The sequence below is a fragment of the Adiantum capillus-veneris genome, chromosome 11 (assembly GCF_014529385.1).
Source record: "Adiantum capillus-veneris isolate H3 chromosome 11, ASM1452938v2, whole genome shotgun sequence".
Taxonomy (NCBI): domain Eukaryota; kingdom Viridiplantae; phylum Streptophyta; class Polypodiopsida; order Polypodiales; family Pteridaceae; genus Adiantum; species Adiantum capillus-veneris.
Genome location: NC_140941.1, coordinates 110129192 through 110157094, shown reverse-complemented (window position 1 = coordinate 110157094; position 27903 = coordinate 110129192). Strand labels below are relative to the sequence as shown.

Genomic DNA, 27903 nt, shown 5'->3' with positions numbered 1-27903 from the left:
CTTTTAGCTTTTACTGGCTCCTCTACCTAAGTAGCTCAAGAGTGTAAACTGTAGGTTGGTTCACATTTTCTGTGCTGGCCATGGGATTATGTTAAATCGCTGTGCAATTGCTTTGCGGCTACGCGCCTCTCTCTTTTTTTACTCGGCTCTGCTCCCGTAAGTGCTTTCTTCCTGTGAATTGAGGCCACAGAGAGAGAGCTCCCGTAAGTGCTTTCTTCCTGTGAATTGAGGCCAGAGAGAGAGAGAGAGAGAGAGAGAGAGAGAGAGAGAGATTCCGCATCGACTGCCGGAAGGTTTTTTTTTTTCTATTATTTGGCTGCGATCATGTCATGCCAAGGTACAAGCAGCTTTTTCCAACGAGTGTCTCAGCTTGTGACAATCAAATGAATCTTGTCTACTTTATCATTGTGGTTTCTTTAGAGCCTTAGAGGGGATGTTTTTTCGCTTCTTGACGGCTATGGAAGTGCTGAGCATTCTTGGTTGGTGGGTCATGGTCTGGCATAACGATCCTTGCTAAACTGGAAACTGTAAAAACTAGATACAACTAGCCACAGGGACAGACTATAAAAATTGAATGCCAGGGTAAAAGTTGTTCTAAAGGGGGTAAAAAGTGCCCAGGCAAGCTAACTAGCCTTTGAAAGATGGGCACTTCCCTCAAAAGCTCCATGAGCAACTTTAGATGAAAAACCTGAACTACAAAAAGCCACCAATGGTGAAGAGGACAGTGAGCAACTGCAAGAGCTCGGTGTCGGGCATATGCTCACCAATTGGTAAGATTTGACAGCAAGAGGTATTGGATATACAAGAGGGAGAGAACAGCCCATGAAGAAGATGAGGGAGAAGAGGCAATTGCCATCACCAAGGTGCACTGCAGCTGACAAGAAGCTATCATCCTGGATAGAAACCGGTCCACTTGCTGAAGGTGGCTCATGAGAAAGATGGAACTCCAAGAAGGCATTAAAGGAGGGTCTAGAGACAACAATCAAGAAAGCCAGCATTTTGCAGGAAGATCAGCCAGCGATCTTAGCCTTGGTCGCCAACAGATTTCAGCCCCTAGCCTCGTCATGGTTGCAGATGCAAGCCATTGGCAGAGCTAGAAGATTCGGCATTCAGCCATAGCCTCCTTGTCGTCATCGTCGTCGACACATTACACCATAGTACACGCAAGACCCTTAGAACCTCGTCGTCGGCTTCACCATTATCGACATAGAACCAGTAGTACCCAGCATCAGCAGCATCAGTATCCATTAGCATCAACATCTCAGCATTTAGTCATTGTATGAGTATTTGTGCAAGAATAAAGAAAGTACTTGCTCTGGCAACAGAGCAAGGGGGCCCTTGAGGGTTTGGGACTTGACATTCGGTGTCGTCTCTTTTCTCTCTCTTGTGTCTCTCGCTTTCTTTCAGTTCAGTTCAGTTCTTTCAAGTGAAGTAAAGTGTCCCTTGTGTTTATGCAGAGTACTAGATCCGAGCTAAATCCATAAACACTTTCGTTGCACTTGACATTGGTATCAGAGCTCTGTGTGTGCTTCGGCTTTGCGAACTCAAGGGAAGAACCCAAGAACCATGAAGAACCTCTCCCAATTTTTTTCCTGAAAGAATCTTTGAGTCTTGACCATTGACTTAACAAATCCCATCTTCATTGCCTTGTCTTTGAAGGACATCGGATACACGAAAATTCAGATTTTGAGTATCAAGATCTACTTGCCTCTTATGCGGGTATGGAAGGAGTTGGAGATAGGATCCCTGACCCTCTTTTGCATTCGCATTCCCTTGGAATTACCTTTGAGCACCTTTACCTTTCAGCTTCACGTGCAATGTTTTCACGAGACGAGAATATTCCAGTGGTCGTACTTGCTTGCAAGGCAGAGTCAACATGAAGGTTGGTATACAGTAGTTAGGCTACTTGGTAACTCGTATGGTAGGTGTTTGCATTGCACTAGATCTACATCTGCAATATCCACCTGCTTGGAGGAATCTTCATTGGTTATGTAGCCACATGCATCAGAAGCATTCAACATCATAAGTACAATAGAAGTTCGGCAGTTGTGTCTCACCTTGACGTCACGTGTGCAAGTACTTCACTTGCGCTATGTGGACATGTTCTGCCACTGTCTAGCATGATTTAGTAGCTTAGGGATTGAGCCTGCCACCTTTGTGAGCCTCTAGCATGTCCAAACTAGTCAATAGATTGCATACCCTCTCTTGCACGGAACGATATTTAACATACATGCATTTTTACCGCGTGAACCATCTCTTATTTTGGACACTTAACTAATATGTCACAATCTTGGACACTCGAAGTCGAGAATCTAACATGACACACGAGAGAATTACTTTAAATACTTCACAACTTCAAAACTTGAGTCGACACGGCTCGGCGTAGTTCCGTGCCCAGAGGTATTGGCCCCAAAACTTGGGGCCCCTTTCGGTATTTCTTTATTATATTAATGCTTGAGCAAAGTACAACACACGAGGAGTCCTCTGCTCTCAGACTTTGCATCTAGATGCTCTGAAGAGTGAGGCCTCTAAGGGTCTATTTATTCTTACAAGGGATGCCAAAAGCAAAGCCCCAAAAGTAGTCTAACTCAAAAGCAATTGGCTCCAAAATCTGCCCCAAAAAGCCCTAAGTCGAGAATTTGACATGACACACGAGAGAATCACTTAAAATACTTAACAACTTTAAAACTTGAGTCGACACGGCCCGGTGTAGTTCTGTGCCGAGAGGTATTGGTATCACGAGGACGTGGCAATTGTTAACTGTTAAGTTTTCGTCCGAGTTACGACCAGTTGATATTGTGCTAATTCTTTCTATCTTTTGTGGTGCGTATGCCCTATCAACTACCTCATTTTTGTGCTAATTTTTTCGATTTAATGCTTCTTTTAGTGCTAGGCTTCATTATGGCTGAGTCTGCCCTTGATCTCCGGAATCATGACAGAAACTCAGTACGTTGAACTTTGTGTTGATGTATGCTCATGTGTGTGTGCGTGTGGTGTGTGTTGTGTTTGGGAGCATATGTTAGTACCTAGTTCTACACCCACTATTGGGCACTGACGACGTTAGTGGGGATGTTGTGGTATTTAGTCAATATTATGCATGATGGAGCTGATGGTTATATTGTCTTGTGGGTGACTTCCATGGGTCTATACCTTGCACTTTCCCTTAAGGGTGAATCTGGGCTTATCCTGGATTCATCTAGGTATATATGTCACAAGGACGTGGCAACTGCTAACCTTAGTTGTCGGTTTCTTTCCAATGATTTTTGTTTTATTTTTGAGACCCTCTTTTTGAAGTTGCAAATGGTCAGACATTGTATGGCCAATGTGACGAGAAGTTGGTCGATACTGGAATTCGTATAGTAAGAGGATGTCTAGGCTCAGGGCAAGATCATGTAGGCCCCCGTCGCACTTAGCAAGTTGGTGGATACTAGGAAGTGAACTCAATAACGGCATAAAGTCAAGGTGGGATCACCAACAGAAAGTATCCGGCAGTTGGGCCACATTGCACTTTTGGATGCGGTCCCAATGAGGATAGATGGTCAGATGACCAATGGGAGCCCAACGGAAGCATCTCCTAAAAATTAGGGAATTGCTATTTTGGGCCGTGAAATGTGTTCACGTCTTTACCTTCGGAATGACAAGGGGAACATTTTACAACTCTGCCGCGAAGTCAGTTGGGAGATTTTTAGGCGGCAACCCCGAAACGGGAAAATGTGTATAGACGCGCCAAGTGGCACATTTTTGTGCACTTTCCTCATGCATGAAGAAGTGACACTGAATTTAGAGAGGGAAGGCTCATTTGCAACTTCCTGTCTCACAGGTTAAGAGCGATGGAGTGCTTCCTTTCCACTCTATGTACAGTGTGGTGCTAGGAGTGATTCCCTGGACACTACACACTGCTCTCTCTCTCCTCTACATGCAGTTATGTGATGCCCCACAAGAGGGCTCTTCATTTGACTGATGTTTAGTCGTGTGGTTTCATGCTTTTGTGCTAAGGCAAGAGCGTCCTTGAGCAGGAACAGGGGTAGCTAACTGCTACTCCAAAGCAGACACCGGTGAGGGTTATAACGTCACCGTACAGGTGCGTTTTCAGCGTTGTGTATGCGCTGTAATTTGAGTGTTTATCAGCCATACGGATGCTAGAACCATTGGGAACAATGCCCCACTGGCAGAGGATAGTTCGGGGATTGTTCAGGGCTGAAAATAGGGCAAAAACCAGTAAATACAGCTCACTGAATTTACTGTTTTTGGGCAGGAATCAGAGGGTATATGCCAGTGGAAGTGAGTTCTAGCAGGGGAATTGGTTTCGTGCAAGTTTTGGGGTTGTTATGCTGTCGAAATTTGGCCAAAACAGGTGGTATCTAGCTGGATACAGGTAAAGGATTCCCAGGACTCTACCCTATAAGCTACCCTCTCAAAGCATAAAGAAATACGGAAAGGGGCACCAATTTTGGGGCCTATAGGTTGTCGGCGTCTGCTCGGAGCATTCTAGCTTCCGAGCCGTGTGTGTGCTTAAGTGTTAATTCCCATCGTAGGTTTCCTTTGCACGTTCTCTATGTGTGTGTCTAAAGTAAAGAATTATGGGTGGAAGCCAAAGCCTACCGCCCCACGGGCCGGTTTCAAGGTTGTTGCCGGGATATCAATTACTTTTTCGTGAAAGAGTGAGCCTCGGTTGTTTTGGGTAAAGACACAGAGTACAAGAACGCGGGATTACACTATGGCCGAAGGGAAGGGCATTATGGAAGAGGGTTCCTCTTCGAAGGACAGACATGGAAATCCTATGGTCTTCGAGATTGGCGAGAGCTCACGGCCACGTCAGACTGTACCTCCTGTTGATGTGAATGTCCCTCCAGTAGTACAGGGCTTTATGACTGGGCAACTTGAGGATGATGCGTTCAAGACTCAATTAGTTTCCGTGGTGAATGTCTTTTCGCAACTGGTGCAAAATCTAAGGTTTATGGAGTTCTTGCAAACGCCACCAGTGCAACAGCAAAATAGGCAACCTACACCGCGTACAGAGCTTGTTGAGGCTCAAGTCCAAGTACTTCATGCGACTCAGCAGGATAGGGAACAATTGCATGTTGCAGAGTCAGGGGCTCCAAAACAGGTTCCTCCCGTGCTTGAACAGGTGGCTAGAACGCCTATTCCACAGGTTATGCCAGTTCAGCCTGCCAACTTTCAGAGCCCGCATGCTGTCTTGAATGGACAGGGAACTGGTTACCAGGCAATGCACCCAGTTTTTCCACCACCCATGGTATATCCTGGGTATTTCGGGGGTGGATCTGTGCTCCAAAGTATGGCTGTTTATGCGCTTGGAAGCGAGCCGTACATGCCAGGAACAGTGTTTGGGAGTATGCAAGGCATGATGCCCAACCCTGTGTATGGTAGTATCGGCATGCAGCAGGGTTTTCAGTGCAACCAGGGCCAGTTTGGGGTGCCTCAGGGTCATTTTGGCATGGCTGGTTTTTCTGGATAGCAGCTAGATATCGCACCTCTGACGCAAAATGTTAATGGCCAAGATGTGCCGATCATGCCTACTATAGTGCCCATGTTGCAGACCATTCCTTATGACAACTTGGGGGCACTGGAAAAGCCGAAAGCTTACAAAGAAGGTGGTGCAGCTGTAAAGTTCAGCACTTTCAGTGGCTTCGAGGATAAAGCAAAGGCTCTCACTTTCCTCTAGTAGTTTGATACAGCCTATGGAGGAGGGAATTTTACAGAGGCCTCTTAGGTTAGGAAAGCTGCCACTTAAAGGACAATGCGCTTACATGGTGGACGACATTGTTAATGCAAGGATAGGCACCCGCCACATGGGTTTACTTCAAGCAAATGTTTGCATCTGCTTGGCTGTCAAATGAATTTGAAGCCGACGTCATGACAGATTGGTACCAGGTTACTTCGGCTACATGCAAGAGCTTGCTGGAGTATAATCGGAGGTTTTGTAAAGCGTTACTCTCAGTGACCTTCTACAGATTTGTGCCATTGACAGAGCAGATAGAGAACTACTGTTGTGGGCTGCCTAAAGGGCTTCGCGATTACTGTACCAAGAACAAACCCTCACTCAGCTTATGGAAGTTGCTAACACTGGTCTTGCCTTGTTGAAAGGAGAGGAGAGTGGGTTTCCGAGCAACGAGAAAGGAGGGCAGCAAAAGAAAAATTCAGCAAAGAAGCCCTTTGTGAAAACGGCTCTTGAAGTGTCACAGGGGTCAGAAAAGGACACCAAAGACAAGGATTCAGCCGGGACTTCTGGAGCGTAGGCAAAGAAACAGAAAAGGAAGCCTTTTGTGCGCAAGTCGCTCGAGGAAAAGAAGGTCCTAATGGCTGAAAACAAATGCTTTATATGCGAGCTGCCTGGTCACTTTGCCACCAATTGTCCACAAAGGAAAAGACCAGCTGACTCAGATGATAAAGAGGACCAAAAAGGCAAGAAGCCTAAACCCACGGCAAGTTTGGTGCCAGATATGGTGGGTGATAGGCCCAGTACAGATGCCAATGAGTTATGTAGGGCATGGGGTAAAGTTAGGGATCAGACGACACATCTTCTTTGATCCAGGTGCCAAAGCAAACTTTATCTCACCAGAGTTAGCTATGAAGCTGGGAATCAGAGCTGAAGAGATAGGGTACATAGCACAGGTAGGGTTGGCATGTCCTGGCCACTTAGAGTGTGTTACTCCCATTATTGGAAAGCTGCGTCTGCACATTCAGTCGTATGTGGACACAGAAGAATTTTATATCATGCCATTGGAAGGGTGCGATGCGCTACTTGGAGTTCTGTGGATGTTCAGAGTGCATGGCGTGTTGGATGTCTTCGGCAAGACGATCACCCTTCAGCATAGGGGCAAAACTCATGTTTTGGATGTAAAGCTCAAAGGGGAGTCTGTCCCTATTGTATCTGCTTCTGCTATCACTCCTAGAATAAAGAATCATCTTTCTGTGTACTTGATTTTTACACGTGATGTCTCAGATAATTGTCAGTCAAATTTATCTGTGTTAGATAAAGAAAGGTCAGCATTTTTGCGAGAGGTTAGTTACTGTTTCTTTGATTCATTACCGTCGCAATTGCCGCCAGAGAGACCTGAGGATCATCGGATAGAAAAAGAGGGCTTCCCGATCCTTCACTTTGCCCCAAAAGCGGCAAAGTTTGTACTTTCATTCATTTGATTCGATTCAGTCCCCACGCAATGTGGTACCAGTTCTGCTTTTTATTTGCCTTTTCTGCCACGTCCCTCAGCTGCTTTGGAACTTTCTGGCCTTTCTTCATCCTGTTCATTCGGTGCCTTGTCAGGGCACTTCGCGGAGATATGCCCAGTTTCCTCGCATTCAAAGCACTTCCCCTCCTTTATGTAGAGAGCCCTCTCTTGAGGAGTAAGCTTGGGTCGTGCATCCTTGTCTTTCTGTTCTGGGTTGCTCTTTCTCTTTCTACTTTCATTTTTCGAAGTCTGTTCGGCTCTTTGCGTCATGATCGCATCTGTGGGGTAGGTCAGACTGCCAGAGTGAATGGCAAAACCCTGTTTCGCATGATTCATCAATTCCTGAATGGAAGCTGACTTTTGTTCTTAGCAATCATTTTGGATCTCTGTAGGTAGACCCAAGGTGAACCGCTCAATCTGTTCCTTGAATGAGATCTTCTTAAATGAAGAGGCGGGTAGAAAAGAGCTCCAGAATCTCTCGCAATAAGTGTCCACTGTATCCTTCTTGGTCATCCGAAGATGGTTCCAAGCAATTCGTATGTCACGTTCATACGCTCGAGTCAGCCAAGAAGAAATGAAAAGCCTTTCGAATTTCAGCCATTTAACTGGCTCTGTCTTGTTTAATAGAAGCGTGGACCACCAAGGTCGAGCATTCCCCTTAAAGTAAGAGGCAGCTCTCCGAATCTTAGAGTGCTCTGAGTAACGCCCTCCCGCGAAAGTGATTTCAAACTGCTGTACAAAAGACAAAGCCTTCGAAGCATCTGTATAGCCAGAAAACGTGTCAAATTGAATTGACTGTCCACCTTCCTTAAACTCTCGGACTTTCTTGCTTTTGTCTTCCGGAAAGTCATACTGGTTGGCTTTATAAAAATTCTTCTATTTTGCATAAAAGTTGCTTTCGTCAGAGTCTTAACTGTCTGTAGACGAGTCCTCTATAGAACTGTCACTCAGGGGCGAGATTTAGACTTCTTTGCCTTTTTCTTGCCCTTTTCGAAGCGTTGCTTTTTGCTTTGCTTTTTGCCTTGTCGGTCTTCTCCGCTTGAATCAGATGAGCTAGAAGAACTGTCAAAAGAAGAAGAAGTGGGTACTCCTTCAAATCAAACATGATGCTTCTTCTGCTTTCTTGCTTTTTCAAAAGTAGACAGACAACCCAAATAACCTAGGAAGTCAGTGCCTTTCTTTTGCTTTTTGCCGTGCTTTTCAGCTTTGTTCTGCGCGTCAAAAAGCTGAGCAATTTTTGCATAAACCACCTCTACTAATTCCTTCTCTCTATACTTCTTCGGAGTAGGAGGTTTCTTGAGAGCGGGTTTTGGGGGTGGTTTTGTGGTTTTCTGCCACTGCGCGTGCACCTCCTCCAAAGAGGTCTTGCTCATATATTTTGCCATTTTTGGGTCCTTGGCAAAATTAAGCATCATCTTTGTTGCGTCGCCGATCAATCGTTGATGCTCCATCTCTCGACGCTCCGCCTTAGTAGTTCGAGGCGGGCCATACTCCTTGCCGGAATCTTCATTGCGATCCTTCCCGCATCTCCGGATGCAGAGCGAGTCGACTGATCCTTGCCTGAAGCCATAGGTGTCGTGGAAAACAATTTAGGAATCGAATTTCCCGTAGAAGAGAAATCGACCGTGCTCTGATACCACTGTAACGGACTTGGACACTCTAAGTCAAGAATCTACCGCGACAGCACCAAATAACCACTTCAAAACAGTTCACAATTCACAAATTGATTCGACACTGGCTCGGCAGAGTTTCGTGCCTAGAGATATTGGCCCCAAAGTGTGGCGCCCCTTTCGGTATTTCTTTTTATATTAATCTGAGTGCGGGCAGGCGCTCACACTCGGACTCTGCATCCAGATGCTCTGAGTTGTGAGAGGCCTGCTCACGTATTTAAAGAGTACAAGGGATTGTGGAAGCAGAGCCCAAAGGCTAAAAAACCAAACGCCCCAAAAGCTTCTAAGTTTAAAAGCTTTCAAAATAAAGCAACTTTAATTTTTTTTTTCCGAGAAAAAGATCCTTCTATTAGTTAATGAAAACTGCCCATAGGGCTACATCCACCTCTGCAAGAGAGGGCTACAACAAGCATGATGGGGAGACTCTCCCAATGAAAAAACAGCATATATACAATGGGGCTAAATCAAGAGATGGGAGGAGGGAAGAGCCACACAGGTGGACAGTAGTGCCATCTGAGCACCCCCTGGACCATGGTGTAGAAAGGCCCAGGGTGCCAGAGTCGAAGGAAAGCCTCGCAGCGCTCCCGCATGCGGTCGGAACGGCCCTGTAGTCCCTCAAGCTGTCCATTGAGAGTATGGATCAGCTCTAGCCAAAAGTCACGAACAGTCTCTGCTGGTGGCATAGGACGAGCCTCAAAGATGCGGAAACAACGGGCCCGCCAGATGAACCAGAGAGCTAGGCCGCTGATGAGCTCCCAACACTCCTCTCTCTCACTGCACCACTCTTGTGGAGTAAGGTCTGTAGCAGGCTGGAGTGTAGGTCGCCCCCCCTGTATCACTATCATCCTGCTGGTGGAAGATAGCTCAAACTGAAGTGCCGGGCCTGTGAGGGTGGACCAAGCCGCTGCCCCCCAAGTGTACTGTCGAGCCGTGGAGAGGGCAGGCATCAGCCGAAGAACTCGTAGCCACACCAACTGGGCCGAGGGGCAGTCCCAAAGACAGTGTCGCTGACTCTCCACCAACTGGTCACATGCTGTACATGCGGCCGAGAGACCACTATGCACAAGCCAGCTCCCTACTGCTGTGGCTCTGTGTGCAACCAATTACTGGAACAAAGTGACGCGCCTCGGCTGTCTAGAGTCCCATAGCCTCTGCCAAAAAGCTGCCAAGAACTCAATTGTGAGGCTCTCCTCCTGCCAATGACGTGCTGCAGCGGGGCGGGCCTCTCTCTGTGCTGCAAGTATATGACGTCCAAGTCGAACAGTGTACTGAAAGAAAGGGACTCTTGGGCGGTCTGCAGAAGAGAAGGGGTCCCTCCAAAGCCACTCACCAGGATCCCACTGTACTCGTGCCAGTGGACAGCACTCCCAAGCCCATAGCCTCCAGTGTCCTATCTCAAGAGCTGCTGGGTCAGGGTCTATGACGCAAGTCCTCCCACAGATGCCCACAACTCGGATCCTCTGGAAACAGCACTCTACTACCTGCGGGGCCTCTACTGCAACTCGCTGTAATCGTCCCCCACCCTGAAGCTCGAAGAACAGGGCTGGGACAGTCTCTGAGCAAGCCCTGACTGAAATGAGAACCTCCAGTCGTGTGAAGGCTCCCATCCACCGGGGTGCTACTGGCTCGAGAGGCGTGAGCCACTCAACTGGAACTGACTCTGAGATGTCCTGACACATGCTCTGAATCCCTCTCATGCCCTGTAGCTGGACAGCCTGCACCTCCTCTGACAAACATGTGAACTCTAGCCAGTCACCTAGAGAGCGCGTTGGACCTGCTGCCATGGGACCCCAAGAAACATGAGGCCTACTCCCAACCAAGTGGCCTCTCTGAGTGCTAACCATGGGGTTCCAGACGAGGGGTTGCCGTAGGCGCTTCTCCGTGCACGTCGGCTGTCTCTGCTCTAGGCCACGCCGTAATAGCTCCCAAGAACGCAGCAAACTCACAGCGAATCGGTCCTCCAGTCTCCTGCTCAAACCAACTCGGCGCAACTCTGTAAAGATCCATCTGGTCGAAGGTTGCCAAGGGCCTCCTGATTGAGGCACCCTGGCACAAAGCCTCTGCAGCAAGAACTCCTTCCAGGGCTCCTCGCCTGGAAGAAGTCCTCTGACGACGAACTTCCCAAGAAGGGCTCTGCTCTGTTGTGCTGGATCAATTATCCCAAGCCCTCCCTGCGAACAAGGAAGTGTGATGACCGACTAAGCCACCTTGGCTCGGGCAATCTGAGTGTCGCGACCTGACCAAAGGAAGTTCCTGATCAGCCTCTCTACCTGGCTGATGCAAGAACTCGAGAAGATCCAGCAAGAAGTGATGTACCACATAGTCGCCAACAACACCTGGTTGGCAACTACTACTCTACCAGCCAGCGAAAGTCGTGCTGAGCTCCAATGTAACAGCTTTCTCCTGATGGACAGGAGAAGAGGAGCAATCTCCTTCTCGGGGGACAAGTCCAAACCAACCTGACAACCCAAGTACCGAACTGCAGTCCCTGGAGGAATCCACCTGAAACCCTCTCCTGGCATCCAATCTGGCACAGGAGCACTACCAACCAAGAAAGCCACTGTCTTTCTCCAGTTGATCAGTGCGCCCGATGCACAGCAGAAGGTCTCCAAAGCCTGCCCACATCTGTGTAAATTGGCCTCCTGGCCCTCTAAGTACAAGGCTGAGTCGTCTGCAAACTCAGCGTCCAGAAGCTCATCTCCCCGTATAGGGAGTGCTAAGCCCCTCAAACCAACCTGCTGTGACACCAAAAATCTGCTCATCGCCTCCGCATAGAACAGAAAGAGAAAGGGGGCAAGAGGACAACCGTGTCTGACCGATCGTGTGAGCATGAAGCGCTCACCTGTACCTCCTGCCAAAAGCACCTGACTGTGAGCCTGTCTGTATAAAGCTGACACCCCTCTGATCCAAGCATCTGAGAAGCCCATCCTGCGAAGCGTGCCCTCTAGAAAGTCCCAGTCAACTCTGTCGTATGCCTTCTCAAAATCGAGAAGAAGAATCACAAGGTCCTCCCCACGGAGACGTGCCAGGGCAGAAGCCTCCCAGAAAGTGAAGATGTTGTCAAGGATACTGCGTTCCTTGACAAAACCTGTCTGAGTCCCATGTATAAGGCTCTCCAAAAGTGGCTGAATCCTCAAACTCAGAGCCTTGGCAAGAATTTTGTAGGCTAAGTTGAGGATGGTGATGGGGCGCCACTGTCGAATCTCATCCAAGGAGCCACCCTCCTTCGGAATGAGGTAAATCAGGCCCTCACTCATGCTATCCGGCATCACTCCTGTGTGCAGAATGTACTGAAAGGCACTACAAAGATCTGGCCAATCAGGTCCCAGTACTCCAAGAAGAAGCTGAGAGTCAGCCCATCCTCACCTGGACAGCTACCACGAGGGAGGGCCCTAAGAGCCGTGTGCAGCTCCTCAAGCTGAAGAGGTATCTCTAGCCTCTGGCGCATCTCCTCAATCACAAGACAAGGCATCTGCGCCCAAACCTGCTCCCTGCATGCATCCTGTCTCTCTGACTGGGGCTCAGCCGACAGTAGCTCATGGTAAAAGTCAGTAGCAACTGCACGCATATCCTCAGGATCACAAACAACTGACCCATCGGGTCTCCTCAGCTGATTGAGCTTGGCATGCGAGTGCCGAGGTCCCACTGTCTCAAAAAAAGCACCTGTCACTCTGTCACCCACCTGAGTCCACTGAGATGCCTATCGGTGAAAGGCAAACTCATGGCGCCTCTCCTCTGTGCAAGCAAGCTCCTTTCGAGCCTGCTGTAACTGCTCCTCCAACCATGGATTGTCTGGATGCTGCTCCTGCATCCTCTGTAGTGAAGCAATGCCTCGTCTGAGACGCTGCTGCTCCTCTCTCGCTGCAGCCCGTCGAGCCAAAGACTCCTGGAGAAAAAAGTGGCTAAGCTGAGCTAGGCCTAAGGCCACTCTGTCTGCAGGTAGAGCCTGGCTGTCCATGCCCTCTGTCCAGAGAGCCTCTACCCTCTCTCTGAGTGCTGAGTCCAACAAGACCCGCTCTGGGATGCAAAGCATCGTGCTCCCACTCCTCTGCCTGTCTGCCACTGTGAGGATCACTGGAGCATGGTCCGAGAAGGATGTCCCTGCTAGGATGCCCACTGATCCCCCCCAAGTCACTGAAGTGGTCACTAGTGTAGAAGCGATCTATCCGCGATAGATTCACTCCTCCCACTCTGCGGTCCGATCTAGAGAAGGCAAGACTCTCTGGAGGCCTCACAAAGCCAGAATGTTGCCATGTATCCGAGACCCTCAAAGTCATACACAACCTCTCCCAAGCTGCTAACTCGACTCCATGTACAGTAGCATGGCTGCCTCCGATCCTGTCAGAGGGGTCCTCCAACATGTTGAAGTCCCCTCCTACACACCAATGGTGAACTTGTGGCAAAGGCTCAACAATCTGTGACCAAAACTCTGCACGAGCACTCGCCACATTGGGCGCATAGATGTTCAAGAAGCCCACAAGGACACCCTGAACCTGCAAAGTAATCCACTGAGCCCTGTCTGGCACAATAATCCCTATGCCCACAATGGCCTGCTGCAATGAGTCCGCAATAGTCATACATACCCCACCCTGGATGCCTCCAGGTCCAAAAGCAGCTGACCAAAAGGTATCATAACGTCCCCGCAAAATCTGGCCACATCGCCGAATGTGGCTCTCAGACAAATGGTGCTCCTGAAGCATAAGGAGATCAATCTCTCCTCCCACAAGGCAACGCTGAAGCTCCTGACGCAATCGGCCCCGCTGTCGCTGAAACTGGGGCCCACCTAATCCCTACACGTTCCACGAGACGATCCTCATGGGAAGCGAGAGAGAACAGATGCTGTCGCAGCAGCAAGACGGGCTATCTTCGAGGCAGGCTTGGATGGGGAGTAATCCACATCCGAGCGTCCTCTAGATGGGCGAGCCTGTAGTGAGTGCCTGGCCCAAGCCCAAGCAGAGTGAGCCGTGCGCAAAGCAACCTCCTCTGTCCAGGAGTCCTCATGAATGTATACATAGCAAGGCAAACACTGCGTATCAGCAAAAAAGTACACCACAATATGCCTACATCCTGCTGAGTTTGGGGGTGTCACCGCAAACTTGGCCAGTGGCCACAAAGTCTGCAGCAAATCTGTAACTCCAAGTTCTCCCATGTGGTGAGAGAACTCGAGAACCTGTGTATGCAACCATCCCACCACTGAGTCTAGGGACCACTCTGTCTCGGTCCGACCACAGAGGGGAAAGGAGAAACCAATTGCTGAGTCCAAGGCCTCTGTCCCCCTAGCGGCGAGGAACAGAGCGTGGACCGTGAAGCAGGCTGCCTCGTGGTCTGCTGCGGAATCGCCGAGAAAGCGAGTGAATCCGTAATCGAAGAAATCCCAGCGGCGTCGGAGGTCAATGCTCGTCAGACCACGAGGGATAGCTGCAAGGGAAGATGTCTGAATCTGCAGAGGGGGCCGCAAGAAGGGCTGACCCTCTCTCGCTAGGCGACTCGTGGCAAAGGCACTGCCAAGAGATCTCCTAGCCGCCGGCGAGGGACCAGTCTCGTGAGTCGACTGTGGTACTGAAGCAGGAGGAGGGGGAGAAGGAGCTGGGGGGGGGTGGGGGGGGGTGGAGGAGAAGAGAAGCGGGGTGGGGCGACAAAGACAGGGGGCGAGGTGGGGAGTGGGCGGGAGCAGAGGGCCGGGGAGGGGATGAGGAGGAAGAGGGGAAATCTGAAGGTGGGGTGGCTGGCGAGGGTGAAGCGGAAGTGGAGGCTCGCGTAGGGGGCTCCTCCTGCTCAAGAGGACCAAAGCGGTTCCCCGTGGGAATCCACTGCTGTTGAGTAGGCACCTGAGGGCCACTCTGAGTGCCAGGCTGCCGGTGTGGCCCCTGGCGTCGATGGCCACGGGCCTGCTACCATCCCTCCTCCGCTGGAGCCCCAGGCTCGGAGGGTGGCTCAGAATCTGTGCGCTGTGCCGCTGGCTGTGGCTGCGGCCCAGCCTTGGCAGGCTGGGGCTGAGGCTGAGGTGCAGGTCGTGGCCTCCTCTGTGGACAGGCCTTCGCTAGATGGCCCATTTGTCTACAAATGAAGCACTGGTTTGGGAGACCCGAGTACTCCACACTCTGTCTAAACCAACCCCCACTCACCCGAGGCAGAAGGATGACCTTCGGGAGCATGTGGGTATCTCTGACCAAAACTCGAACTGAAGGGATGCCAGCCGCCTTGGCAGCTACTGATGCTGCCGTACGAGGTGTCTCCAGGACAGTCCCGATGGCGGAGCCAATCCTGGAGAGAAGTGTAAGGTACTCCCTCCGTAAACCCGGAAAGTAGACTGAGATGGGGATGTCTGCCTCCTCTACTAGCACATCCGAAGTCGGGTCAAAACCATGTCGCCATTGTCGAAAGTGGGCGCATCATGCTCGGATGGCCAGTGGACTCATAGCTATGACCTTGGAGGCCATCTCGGAAGTCTCGAACTCGATCTGGTAGTACCCCCGTCCGAGGATCTGGACATCCAAAATCTTGCCCACCTCTGCGAGAAGGCGGGCCTGGAGAAGGTCTCGCAGCTCTCCTCTACTAGGACGGGTGCCGAGAACCTTGCAGATGACAGAAGTCGCCTGTAAGCGCTCTACCTCTGCGGCAAGGCTCGCTTGCTCTGTCGGCGAAAGAGCAAGTCGAATGGTGGGCTCAGCGGGGTCGGGCGAGGGGGCTTCAGGCGAGTCCCTCTGTGGCGGAGCTGGAGCCTCCATCTGTGTCTACTGCTGAGTCGAAGAAGCGGATGGTGAAGAAGAACTGCAACCGAGTACGCCGAACACTAGTTCGAAGAAAAAGCGATGCAGAGCCAAGTGCAGAAAACCTTCGGGGGCAATGCGGACATGGGGGGGGATGGAGGGAAGGATACAGTGGCGAGCGAAGGAACAAAAGGCTGCGGGGAGGGGGGGGGGGGGGGGAGAGAAAACAGCCAGGGAATGGGGGGGTAGCGGGTGGGTTAAAGGGCAGCTAGGGGCGAGAGCGGCGGGCAGCTGGGGGCAGCGGTGGCGGGCTGGGCTGGGTGAGGGAGACAGTGCGAGGGCGAGAGGGGGGGGCAAAGGAGGCAGCGCGAGGGCGAGGGGGGGGAGCGCGAGGGCGAGAGAGAGAGGGGGGGTGAGGGGCAACGATGGCGCAGGGGGGGGAGCGTGCAGCAGCAACGAGCGTTCGAATCGGGGATTGCAACTTTAATTTTCATAGGCTTAGTGGAAAAATAAAGCAACTTGCTCTCTCTCTCTCTCTCTCTCTCTCTCTCTCTCTCAACTACTTGTGTAGAATAAAGCCAAAATTGCGTAGCCCCAAAAGAAGCCGGAATCTGCTTTTGGGACATAAGGTCATGGAAGAGAGTCATGTCCCACCGCATGCAGGGCATCGTGGTATTGATGCAACAGTTAAAGCGGTAGAGACATTCTTCTATTGGCCTACCTTGAGGAGAGATGTAGATGGCTTTGTGCGAGCATGCGTAATTTGCCAAAAGGTAAAGTTTGACAGACAGAAGGCACCAGGGCTGTTACAACCACTACCGATTCCGGATAAGCCATGGGAAAGCATTGCTATGGACTTTATCTTTGATCTTCCAAGAACGCCAATAGGGTATGATGGTATATGGACCATTATCTGCAGGTTTAGCAAGCAGACCCATTTTATCCTTGTCAGGAAGAAGATAAAATCTGATCAGATGGCACGCTTGTTCATGTACAATGTGTTTAAGTACCATGGTATGCCACAATTGATTGTCAGTGATCGTGATCCTCGTATGACCAGTTTGTTCTGGAGAGGATTGTTTGAGAACATGGGCACTATGCTCAAGTTTATGCTCAAGTTCTCGTCTTCGTTTCATCCACAAACTGATGGACAATCAGAAGAAGCTAACTCTACCATCTTAGATGTACTGAAATGCTATGTGTCAGGTAATAAGGGCAAGTGGGAACAATATTTGTCTATGCTTGAGTATGCGTACAATAATACGGTGCATTCGTCAACTGGCAAAGCACCTTTTGAGATTGTTGAAGGTGGCAAAAAAGGTCCTCCCATTTTGCATACAAAGGACAAGATCTTTGAGGCAGATCGATATGTTGAGAACATGGATGAAATGTATAAGAAAATTAAAATTGCCTTGGAGAAGACTCAGGCAAAGCAGAAAAAGGTTGCTGATCGTCACCGTCGTGAATTCCTGTTATCACCTGGTGATTGGGTTCTATTAAGGTTCGAAAAGGCAAGGTTGAAGAAGATGAAGGGCAAGGAACAGTTGTTTCCTAAGCTCAGCATGCGTTACTATGGGCCTTTTCAAGTGCTTGACAAGATCAACGATGTGGCTTACAGGTTGAAATTGCCTGATGCGTGGAAGATTCGTAATGCGTTTCACGTGAGTCTTCTAAGACCCTTCGTGGGTGATGTGCCATAAGATATGCCAGATGAGGATCAGCTAGAAGTTGAGGAACTTGATGAGATCCTGGTACCTGAGCAAGTTTTGGCACATAAGAAAAGAAAAGTTAAAGGACAAGTTGCAAGACCCTATTTGGTGAAGTTCAAGAACTATCCGCCTATGGATGCAAAGTGGATGGAAGAGCATGAACTGTCAGAGTCACCAAACGTATTGCAGCTTTACCTTGAAGCCTTTGGGTTACAACCTACCTATGCCCCAACCTAACGTGTGCAAAGGAGGGGTAATGATAGAGCTAGCACATCAAATGTATTATGAACATATGAATTCAATGTAATAGATGGAAATGAGAAAAGTATGAAGGGCTCATTAAGTCATTTGTATCTAGATTCTACGTGTTACGACCTTTCTTGCGGATACATGCGATGATAAAAGAGTGCTAACAACACAAGATCATCAGTGGCGTGTATTTATGGTATGCAATTGAGGACGTTTGCGATTTCAAGAGGGGGGTATGTCACGAGGACGTGGCAACTGCTAACCTTAGTTGGTGGTTTCTTTCCAATGATTTTTGTTTTATTTTTGAGACCCTCTTTTTGAAGTTGCAAATGGTCGGACATTGTATGGAATGTGAATGGTAGTTTCACCCGCAGACGGGAAGTTGGTCGGTATTGGGAAGAGGATGTCTAGGCTCAGGGCAAGATCATGTACGCCCCCTCCTCGCACTTAGCAAGTTGGTGGATACTAGGAAGTGAACTCAATAAAGGCATAAAGTCAAGGTGGGATCACCAACACGAAGTATCCGACAGTTGGGCCACATTGCACTTTTGGATGCGGTCACAATGAGGATAGATGGTCAGATGACCAATGGGAGCCCAACGAAAGCATCTCCTAAAAATTAGGGAATTGCTATCTTGGCCGTGAAATGTGTTTGCGTCATTACCTTCGGAATGACAAGGGGAACATTTTACAACTCTGCCGCAAAGTCAATTGGGCAACCAGTCGGGAGATTTTTAGGCGGCAACCCCGAAACGGGAAAATGCCTGTAAACGTGCCAAGTGGCACATTTTTGTGCACTTTCCTCATGCATGAACAAGTGGCACTGAATTTTGAGAGGGAAGGCTCATTTGCAACTTCCTGTCACACAGGTTAAGAGCTATGGAGTGCTTCCTTTCCACTCTATGTACAGTGTGGTGCTAGGAGTCATGCCCTGCACACTACACTGCTCTCTCTCTCTCCTACGTGCAGTTATGTGATGCCCCACAAGAGGGCTCTTCATTTGACTGATGTACAGCTGTGTGGTTTCATGCTTTTGTGCTGAGGCAAGAGCCTCCTTGAGCAGGAATAGGGGTAGCTAACTGCTACTCCAAAGCAAGCACCGGTGAGGGTCATAACGTCACCGTACAGGTGCGTTTTCAGCGCTGTGTATGTGCTGTAATTTGACTGTTTTTCAGCCTTACGGACGCCATAACCATTGGGAACAGTGCCCCATTGGCAGAGGACAGTTCGGGGACTGTTTAGGGTTGAAAACATAGCAAAAACCAGTAAATACAGCGTGCTGAATTTACTGTTTTTGGGCAGGAATCAGAGGGTTTATGCTAGTGGAAGTGAGTTCCAACAGGGGAATTGGTTTTGGGCGAGTTTTGCGGCTCTTATGCTACCGAAATTTGGCCAAAACAGGTGGTATCTAGCTCGATACAGGTAAAGGATTCCCAGGACTCTACTTTGTAATTCACCCTCTCAAAGCATAAAGAAATACCAAAAGGGGCACCAATTTTGGGGCCTACAGGTTGTCGGCGTCTGCTCGGAGCATTCTAGCTTCCGAGCCGTGTGTGCTTAAGTGTTAATTCCCGTCGTAGGTTTCCTTTGCACGTTCTCTGTGTGTGTGTGTCTAAAGTAAAGAATTACGGGTGAAAGCCAAAGCCTACCGCCCCACAGGCCGGTTTCAATTGGCCCCAAAACCTGGCGTCCCTTTCGGTATTTCTTTACTATATTAATGCTTGAGCAAAGTACAACACTTGAGGGGTTCTGTGCTCTCAGACTTTGCGTCCAGATGCTCCGAAGAGTGAGGCTCTCAAGGGTCTATTTATTCTTACAAGGGATGCCAAAAGTAGAGCCCCAAAAGCAATCTAACTCAAAAGCAATTGATCCCAAAGCAACTGGTTCCAAATCTATCCCAAAAAGCAGCTTGCACAAATTGCCAAAAATCCGTACAGTTCTACCAGGTCACCATGCTTTGAGCGCTTTTGGCAGAGGGCCGTACAGACTGCCACACCAGCATGTTGTCAGCGCGAAATGCGGAATTTTTGCCACGTCATCATCAATTTGCATTCACTACCCGGGTGGTCATGCTACGTTATCTATTTGTGACATACCCCCCCTTGAAAGAGTTGTAATTGCCCTCGATTATGATTGCTAAATCAGACATAAGCCATAAACCAATTGAGTAGACACTGACTCTAAGTACCGACGCACTAGACGACACAAATCCAACACTTCTACAAAGACGACAGTCACATCACATCACATCACATTCAGAGCACATCACATAGAATCTAGGACCGTGATTCTTGGCGACGTATTTAGCAATCGCATCTAGATCCGTGCCAGACCTCACCGATGTCAATTTAACTAATCCCATATCGCGATCACGGTCATGGATTTTGTTCTGATCTAGGGCCATGATTCCTGGTAACGTAATTAGCAATCACATCTAGATCTATCTCAGAACTAATCCCATATTGCGATCATGTCCATAGATTTCCGAGACCAAAATGTTGCAATCATTTGGTCAATCATTCCATCCGTACTCAAGCAGTGTCGTGTGCGAGTAATCATTTCCAGGGATCCCAATCCATCACACACTGAGTTCATACATACTGAACAGAGTGGTTCAATCATTCAGTTCTAGCTGTGTGGCCATCTGTAAGGTGCAAGAGAAGTGAATGTTGAACTTTGCTCAAGATGAGTGCTCCGAACTGTGCTCAAAGGGTTCCTTTTACTTACAGAAGGGAGAGCCTTCCGTTCCTTTAGTGAGAGAGTGCAATGGACACAGAGTGGTGAATACTGTGAATGAAGGTGTTGAGACTGAGAGATAGAGAGAGAAGAATACGACACCAGAATGTTGTCAAACCCTCCTCCAAAGGCCCCACTCTCTATGGCGAGAGTGGTCTACTATTGATTGCACAAATCTCTACAATGCAATGGACTTGCCGACGACGACGAGACGGGCTGAAATATGAAAATCTTTATCTATTGAATTCTGACTCTATGTCGGTGATGATGTCGATGACGACGATGCAAGGACGACGCGCTGAAAACGCAGATGCTGAAATCTACGTTTTCCGGGCTGAAACTGCAAACTTCGTTGGATCTGACCATGCGGTGAGGATCTGCTGCGGGAAGGTGAGATCTACGTTTTCCGGGCTGAAACTACAAACTTCGATGGATCTGACCGTGCGGCGAGGATCTGCTGTGGGAAGGTGAGATCTGCGAGGTTTGGGACTTGCTCTGCGGTGTCTATGTACTGAAAACTGAAAACGCTGGTCTAGATCTGAGTTCTGTCGCGATGAATCTGCAAAATGCTAAGCTTGCTCGCTGATCCAAAAACGCTAGGGCTGGTTCTTTGTTCTGTTGCAAAAACGCTAGGGTTTTCGTTGTCTTGCTGCTGCCGGGCTGATCTACTGTGCAAAAACGCAAGGGCTGAGTTGATGTAAAAACGCTAGGCTTACAAATGGCTGAAAACGCTATGGTTGTTGCAAGGGGGAGTCTTGCTGAGAAGGTGCGTGTTGAACGCTGTGTTCCTGTTGTTTCTTCTGCCAGAAAATGCTAGCGCTAGGTTTACTTATATACATGCTTGGTAAATTTGCCCTACCTAGTTCCCAACAAAAGTCACTTAAAAATAATAAGTGAAAAATGTCAAAAATAGGGAAAATAGGTCTATGCTCTGTAAAATGCTCCTGATGGAAATCTGACGGTCATGCTATGTGCAACCAGAGGATATGCATCTACTGTAAGTGTCTGGACATGCACGGTCTGCGAACAGACTCACAAAAGTGCCTCACTTCCTAAGCTAGGCTAACTGAACCCCTGTCATGAAGTAGCTTGTCCACGTATACATAGGGTTAGATGTGCACATGCCACCATCTCCCATCCACAGGAACAATTGATGCGCGCACGACAGTTCATTGAATCATTTGTGATTCAAAATTCATGATTCGATATCAGGTTCATTCGGGAGGGAAGTCGGTTCTCTTGTTACGTTTCTTCAGTTGCTTCTCTTGTGATCCCAGCAGTTGGTTGACTCGTTTTTCGACAACATCCTCCTGTTCATCTTCAGTAAACATCCGTGGGACAGGATGTTTCTTGAGGGCTGGTTTTATTGGTGTATCAATGGCTTGCTGCCAATGCGTATGCACTTCGTCAATCGGGTGCCGGGTCAAAAATTTTGCATATTGTGAATCCTTTGCAAACTTGAGCATCTGCTTTGGGCACTCATCAACCTGTTGTTGACGTTGCATCTCCATTAGCTGACACTGCTTAGGCCGAGGTGGTGCGTATTCGCGATTTGCTAATCCATTCGAATTTTCCGTACCGCCTCCTGTTTTAAGAATTCCGGAGGGTTCGTCTGATTCTTGTGGGATTCATCGTTCGAATCCATGTATGTCGCGGTAAGAGGATTGGATTTTCCCGATAGAAGCGAAATCGGCCGTGCTCTGATACCACTGTCACAATCTTGGACACCCCAAGTTGAGAATCTGACACAACACACGAGAGAATCACTTAAAATACTTTACAACTTTAAAACTTGAGTGGACACGCCCCGTCGTAGTTCCGTGCCCAGAGGTATTGGCCCCAAAATCTGGCGCCCGTTTCGGTATTTCTTTATTATATTAATGCTTGAGCAAAGTACAACACCCGAGGGGTCCTTTGCTCTCAGACGTTGCCTCCAGATGCTCTGAAGAGAGGCCCCTAAGGATCTATTTATTCTTACAAGGGATGCCAAAAGCAAAGCCCCAAAAGCAATCTAACTCAAACGCAATTAATCCAAAAGCAACTGGCTCCAAAATCTGCCCCAAAGAGCAGCTTGCGCAATTTGCAGAAAATCCGTACAGTTCTGCCACGTCATCATGCTGTCAGTGCTTTTTGCGGAGGGCCGTACGAGCTGCCGCGTCAGCATGCTGTTAGCGCGAAATGTGGAATTTCTGCCACGTCATCATTTGTCTGCATTCGCTACCTGGGTGGTCATGCCACGTCATCTGTTTGTGACAAATAAGTGACTTTGGCAAATTAATGAAATCGTGGGCTGCCTATTAGCCTGCTCCATCAGATTCCTCAGTGTTTCTAGCTAGTAGAACCTGCGTTTTCAGCTCAAGGAAGCCAGCATTTTGCAGCAAGATCAGCCAGTGATCTCAACCTTGGTTGCCAAAAGATTTCAGCCCCTAGCCTCGTCATGGTTGCAGATGCAAGCCATTGGCAGAGCTAGAAGATTCAGCATTCAGCCATAGCCTCGTCGTCGTCGTTGTCGACACAGTACACCATAGTACTTGAAGGACCCTTAGAACCTCGTTGTCGGCTTCACCGCAGTACCCATTAGCATCAGCATCTCAACATTCAGTCATTGTATGAGCATTTGTGCAAGAATAAAGAAAGTACTTGCTCTAGCAACAGAGCAAGGAGGCCATTGAGGGTTTGGGACCTGACATATGGTGTCGTCTCTTTTCTCTCTCGTGTCTCTCGCTTTCTTTCCTTTCAGTTCAGTTCTTTCAAGTGAAGTAAAGTTTCCCTTGTGTTTTTGCGGAGTACTAGATTGGAGCTTAATCCATAAACACTTCTATTGCACTTGACACGGGGTCTCGTAAGTTGGTGGGAATTGTTCTTTAAAAATAGCCACTTGGCAAGACTTTAGAAATTGGTAATACTTCTTCTGCTTCTTAGAGTTTAGGCCCCTCAGCCGGGATTTGCATGTTGGCTCTGTTCTTCAATGGCTTGACACGTCAACAGTTTGTGACATCCCCCCTTCTTGAAGGAAAGTAATCGTCGGCGATTACAACATATCTGCAAAACAACTCAAGTTATCTAAATTTTTTTTGAGGGTCATTCCGAGGGACAATCTGAGGAACATCAGTTTTCTCAATCTAGATTGGAGCTCTTGATATCCTTGGTCGTTGGATTCCTAGAAAAATCTCATCCAAAAAGGAGTCTCATTTAAGATTGGAGCTCTTGATATTCTGGCATAGTAAAATTAGCCATCATACCCAGACCGCGTTGATCTCCAACAAATGTCTTGATGCACTAAAATTACAAACCCAGGCAATCTCATCCAATTAGGAATATTTAATGGCTGAATCGTTCTTCAAGCTATAAGCACTATAATACAGCTACCATTAACTCTGCTATGAAAAGGGAGACTATTTGTGTGGAAACTTTCACAGCCAACTATGACAGCTTTTGGTATGACCATTGGATTTAGCTTCTTTGCTTTGGGAATTGAGGATCCAAATTTCAGGATATTTCGCTAGGACATGTGTTTCTGATAAATTGTAATAGGCATTCTAGGTTTGGGGCTTCATGTCTTGTCACACAAGGGTATTTCCTTGGTATTTTCCTCTCTGAAGAACTTTTACTTGCAGGCTGTAGCTCCATGAGTGTGATTTGAGCCTAAGGTGTTTTGTGGTATGTAATTGTGTTCAATTCTCATGACGTGATCGATCTAGACATTTACAAATAGTGTTGGCATCAACAAGCGTGAAAAGAAATGTCGGCAATCAGGGGTCAGCGTGTCCAAGATTTACATTTATCCACCTAGGTTTGTGAACGCTTGGGAACAAGAGTTGCAAGCTCATTCGTGCACTTCTCAACCTTATATGATCGCTAGACATGAAGCGAAAGGGCATTGTCATGCTTGTTGATGAACTTTGTTATTCCACTTGTTTTTTTATGTTTTTTGAGAGGAGAACTTGAAATAACAGTGCATATACCCAACCCTCGTGAGGTGGAGGTAATCCCAGCAGGAGCAGGCTGGCCAATCCATCATATAGACATTTGGCCACATTTCATTTGAGCAGTCAAGGGGGGTTGAACACACGACCTTGGACGCTCCAACCAATGAAGGTAATGCTCGTTGACTTGTTGTTCTATGGTGGTGCAATGATCTATTTGATGAAAGCCCATAGCCTTTTTTGAGATGGGTAATGGATATGACAAGGTAGAAATTCTGAAAGAGTATGCTAACATTGGTTGAAGACTATAGTGTGCCCACCCCACGGAAAAAGAAAATCATGATAATTGTGGAGTTTTGTATGAAGTCTACATAGCTGAGAGGCTTGATAGAATGGTAAGGTTGAAGGTGAAATTGAGAATGGTGATGTACAAGCTTGACATGTGAAGGTAAGCCAACTAAATGGAGACATTACAGCTTGAAGTAGGATGAAGGTGCAAGCTTCGGTCGTATATGCTCAAAAGGTACACGTAGGATTGTCCTCAACATTTTGGACGAAGTAGAAGCTGGAAGTGCGTGAAAGTGTAGGTGAGTATATGTGCAGGGATGAGTGTGTGGCTTTATGCGCATGTGTGCAAGCTTGATAATGAGAGCACTGGCAATGGAAAGCGGGACAGTGGGAGCTTCACGAAATTGGTATAATATGTGGCGGGAATCGTAGGCAGTCAAACGTGAGCAGCACGCTGGCGGGGATGGGGGCCAGCTTGCAGTATGCCGCTGGTCTTGTTTTTTTTTGAGCCTATAGCTTATTTGAAGAATTAACATTTTCTCTATCTCGTCCTTGATGTGAACTACGTTTTAGTTGAGTTTTTTGTCTGAAGGTTTATTTAGGTAAACTTCTCTTATTTATTTTTCCCATCTATTTTGCCAAAGGAGTAGCTGTTGTTAAAAAGTAAAGCATTAAGTCAGTTTTTCTTCATCATCTTCTTTCTTTTATAGGTTATTTTTGTTTTGTCCAAGTGATATCGACCCTTTTAGAGTTTGTACGGTTACTTTTCTAACCTTCTTAGACATACACAAGTCAAAGAATTGGATTGCTTGATTTATTTATTTCGTAGATTTCTATAGCAGATAATCGAACTGATTAGGATTGTGTTGAAAATGATCTTTGGCTATTTTATTATCGATAAGTTGCAATGTTTCATCCATCATTCAATCTTGAATATTAGAGGACCCCGCAGAGGTGATGGTAGACCATAAGTGTATTTCTCAGAGTAAAAATGTGGGTCCAGCCTCAGCCAAGGCGTGGCCCTTTTGTGGGTAGCACATTATGATGCAAAAGAGGCCAGTTGGGCTTGTTTATTGGGCTGCAAGGCTGCCCTTGGAATGGAATCAGTGATTTCAAATGAGCAGGTGGAGAAAAAATCAGTTAGCGAAATTTAATTGAAAAATCAAATGTGAGAGTCTAGAGAATGAGCTGGTGCTCCATATCAGCCAGTTAGAGTGTGCCAGAGTTGAGAATATGAGTGGTCAAAACCACTTCGCAATAAGGGTAATGCATAGGAGATTCTTGCAACCACCTATGCGCTATCGGAGAATCTTGCAGGCAAAGGTGGCTTTGAAGAGCCCTACCCTAAATTTTGAAACCCTAATCTGAAATTCTGTCACTGGCACTAACCTAAATGTGACAACGGTGTGTATAGGAATAAGTGATGGTGGACTCCACTAGTAATCTTGGAGGGATCAACTGTGATAGGGAGGTGGTTTTTGCTCGCAACCCTAGAGACCATCCCTTACTGAGGCTGCCTTGCAATCTAGACCAGTATGGAAATTCTGTATACAGACCATATTAAAATTACTTGTGTGAGTCAGTTCATGTGAACATGTAGGTGTGGGCGCACATATATATTGTAAACTCGCTATACACCGACTGTTTTCTCACTTATAAGGTGTTTGGAAAGGTTCCTTAGCGACCTTTCCTAGTAATACTGCGACTGCATGGCGAGTGGTGGGGAGGCTGCAAGCCATTGGGGGGAGCAGTATTGCTGGGCTTAGTGACCTTTCCCAGCCGTAAAGGTTTTGGGGAGGGGGACAGTCGGCGGGTACAGGTGTGCAGTGAACACTTCTGCGCAGGTGTGCACCAATCTGGTGCGCTCTGATTGGAGGGCACGAACAGAATTCCAGAGGTGCTGAGATGTCAAGCATCGGACGGTTGTAGGCAAATTTTTTGGCTTAGAAAGCAGAGTAGATGTACGGTGGGAACGGCTGCCTCATGACTCCTGACCTTTACAGTAGTGGGGATATCATATTCTGTCTGTACTATATGGGATGGAGTTAATGTATTATTGTTTGGTGGATAATGATCATTAGTTTTCAATTAGCACTTTGGAGGGTGAGTTTGGATTCATCAGGGACAAAGCTACTAGGAATTGTGGTTCTCAGAAAGAAGTGTTACAGCTGGAGAGTCTTTGGCGTCATTTTGTGTACATTCTTTGAGCAACTTAACATTTCCGAAGATAATACTGTCATTTTTTGTGGACTGTGTGATTATGATTTTGGTTACAATAAGTGTCGTTTTTCTTGGTTTAATTTGTCAGTGGAGGCACTTGCACAAAAGTTCCCCACATCAACCTGCAGAAGATCATCCAAAGACAGAGACAGAGGCAGTTGTCAATGGCATCACCTGCAGGTTTGGAGATCAAGGATGTTGCTCCGGGTCGTACACGTGTAGGATGGATAGGGACAGGCGTCATGGGGCAGTCAATGTGTGGGCACATTTTAGCAGCTGGCTACAGTGTTTGTGTATATAACAGAACTGCAGGTAAAGCTGAAGGTCTTTGCAAAAAAGGGGCAGTTTTCTTGGAATCTCCCAAGGCAGTGGCAGAGCAAAGCAATGTGGTATTCACAATTGTAGGTTATCCCTCCGATGTTGATGAAGTCATTCTCGGAGACAATGGTATTATTAAGGGTCTCAACTCAGGAGGGGTGGTTGTTGACATGACCACAAGCGATCCTGCCCTGGCCCAGAAAATTTTTGCAGCTGCTAAGGAGAGATCATGTCATGCTGTGGATGCCCCTGTTTCAGGTGGCGACGTGGGAGCAAAAGCAGGGAAATTAGCAATATTTGCAGGAGGGGAGGAGCACATTGTAAGAGCTTTAACCCCTCTTTTTTCATGTATGGGGTCTGTCACCTACATGGGCAGTGCTGGGTTGGGCCAAAGCACTAAAATGGGAAACCAGATTATCATTGCGACGACTATGTTGGGGCTCGTAGAGGGCATGCTTTTTGCCTGCAAAGCAGGGCTGGATGTAACTGTCTTCTTGCAAGCTGTCGCAGGAGGATTAGCTGGATCTAAATCTTTACAGCTGTATGCATCACGCCTCTTGAAGCGAGATTTGGAGCCTGGATTCTATGTAAATCATTTTGTGAAAGATCTGGGAATCGCAACAGAGGAATGCAGGCGAATGGGTCTCTCTCTGCCTGGGCTTGCATTGGCACAGCAACTTTATGTATCTTTACAAGCTCATGGTGAAGGCAATCTTGGAACTCAGGCCCTTGTGTTAGCGCTGGAGCGGTTAAATAATATGGAGTTGCCTACTGTCAAAAGCTAAGTGCTTTCTTAATTTAAGAGAAAATTGGTAACTCTTCAGCACAGCTATTGTTTTAAATATATGCTTAATGCTTAATGCAAATACCTTGAGTCTTGATACTCC

General features: G+C 47.8%; 1 protein-coding gene across 3 annotated transcripts; it reads left to right on the top strand.

The window, feature by feature from the left end:
* LOC147447813 (6-phosphogluconate dehydrogenase family protein) lies at positions 1-27903 on the top strand. Of its 3 annotated transcripts, none has more exons than XM_086523516.1 (2): positions 1-156; positions 26787-27903. In XM_086523516.1, the coding sequence occupies exons 1-2, from the start codon at positions 89-91 to the stop codon at positions 27799-27801; spliced, it is 1083 nt and encodes a 360-aa protein (XP_086379642.1). In that variant the 5' UTR covers positions 1-88; the 3' UTR covers positions 27802-27903. The 3 variants fall into 3 exon arrangements, with proteins under 3 accessions (XP_086379642.1, XP_086379644.1, XP_086379643.1); XM_086523518.1 differs by having other exon boundaries at positions 65-203; XM_086523517.1 differs by lacking the exon at positions 1-156 and adding an exon at positions 219-337.

Excerpts from the sequence above, each read along its gene's own strand:
- LOC147447813 (XM_086523516.1), top strand. The coding sequence starts at position 89 with ATGTTAAATCGCTGTGCAATTGCTTTGCGGCTACGCGCCTCTCTCTTT. Across the intron at positions 157-26,786 it reads TTTTACTCGGCTCTGCTCCC|TGGAGGCACTTGCACAAAAG; the intron begins GTAAGTGCTTTC and ends TTAATTTGTCAG.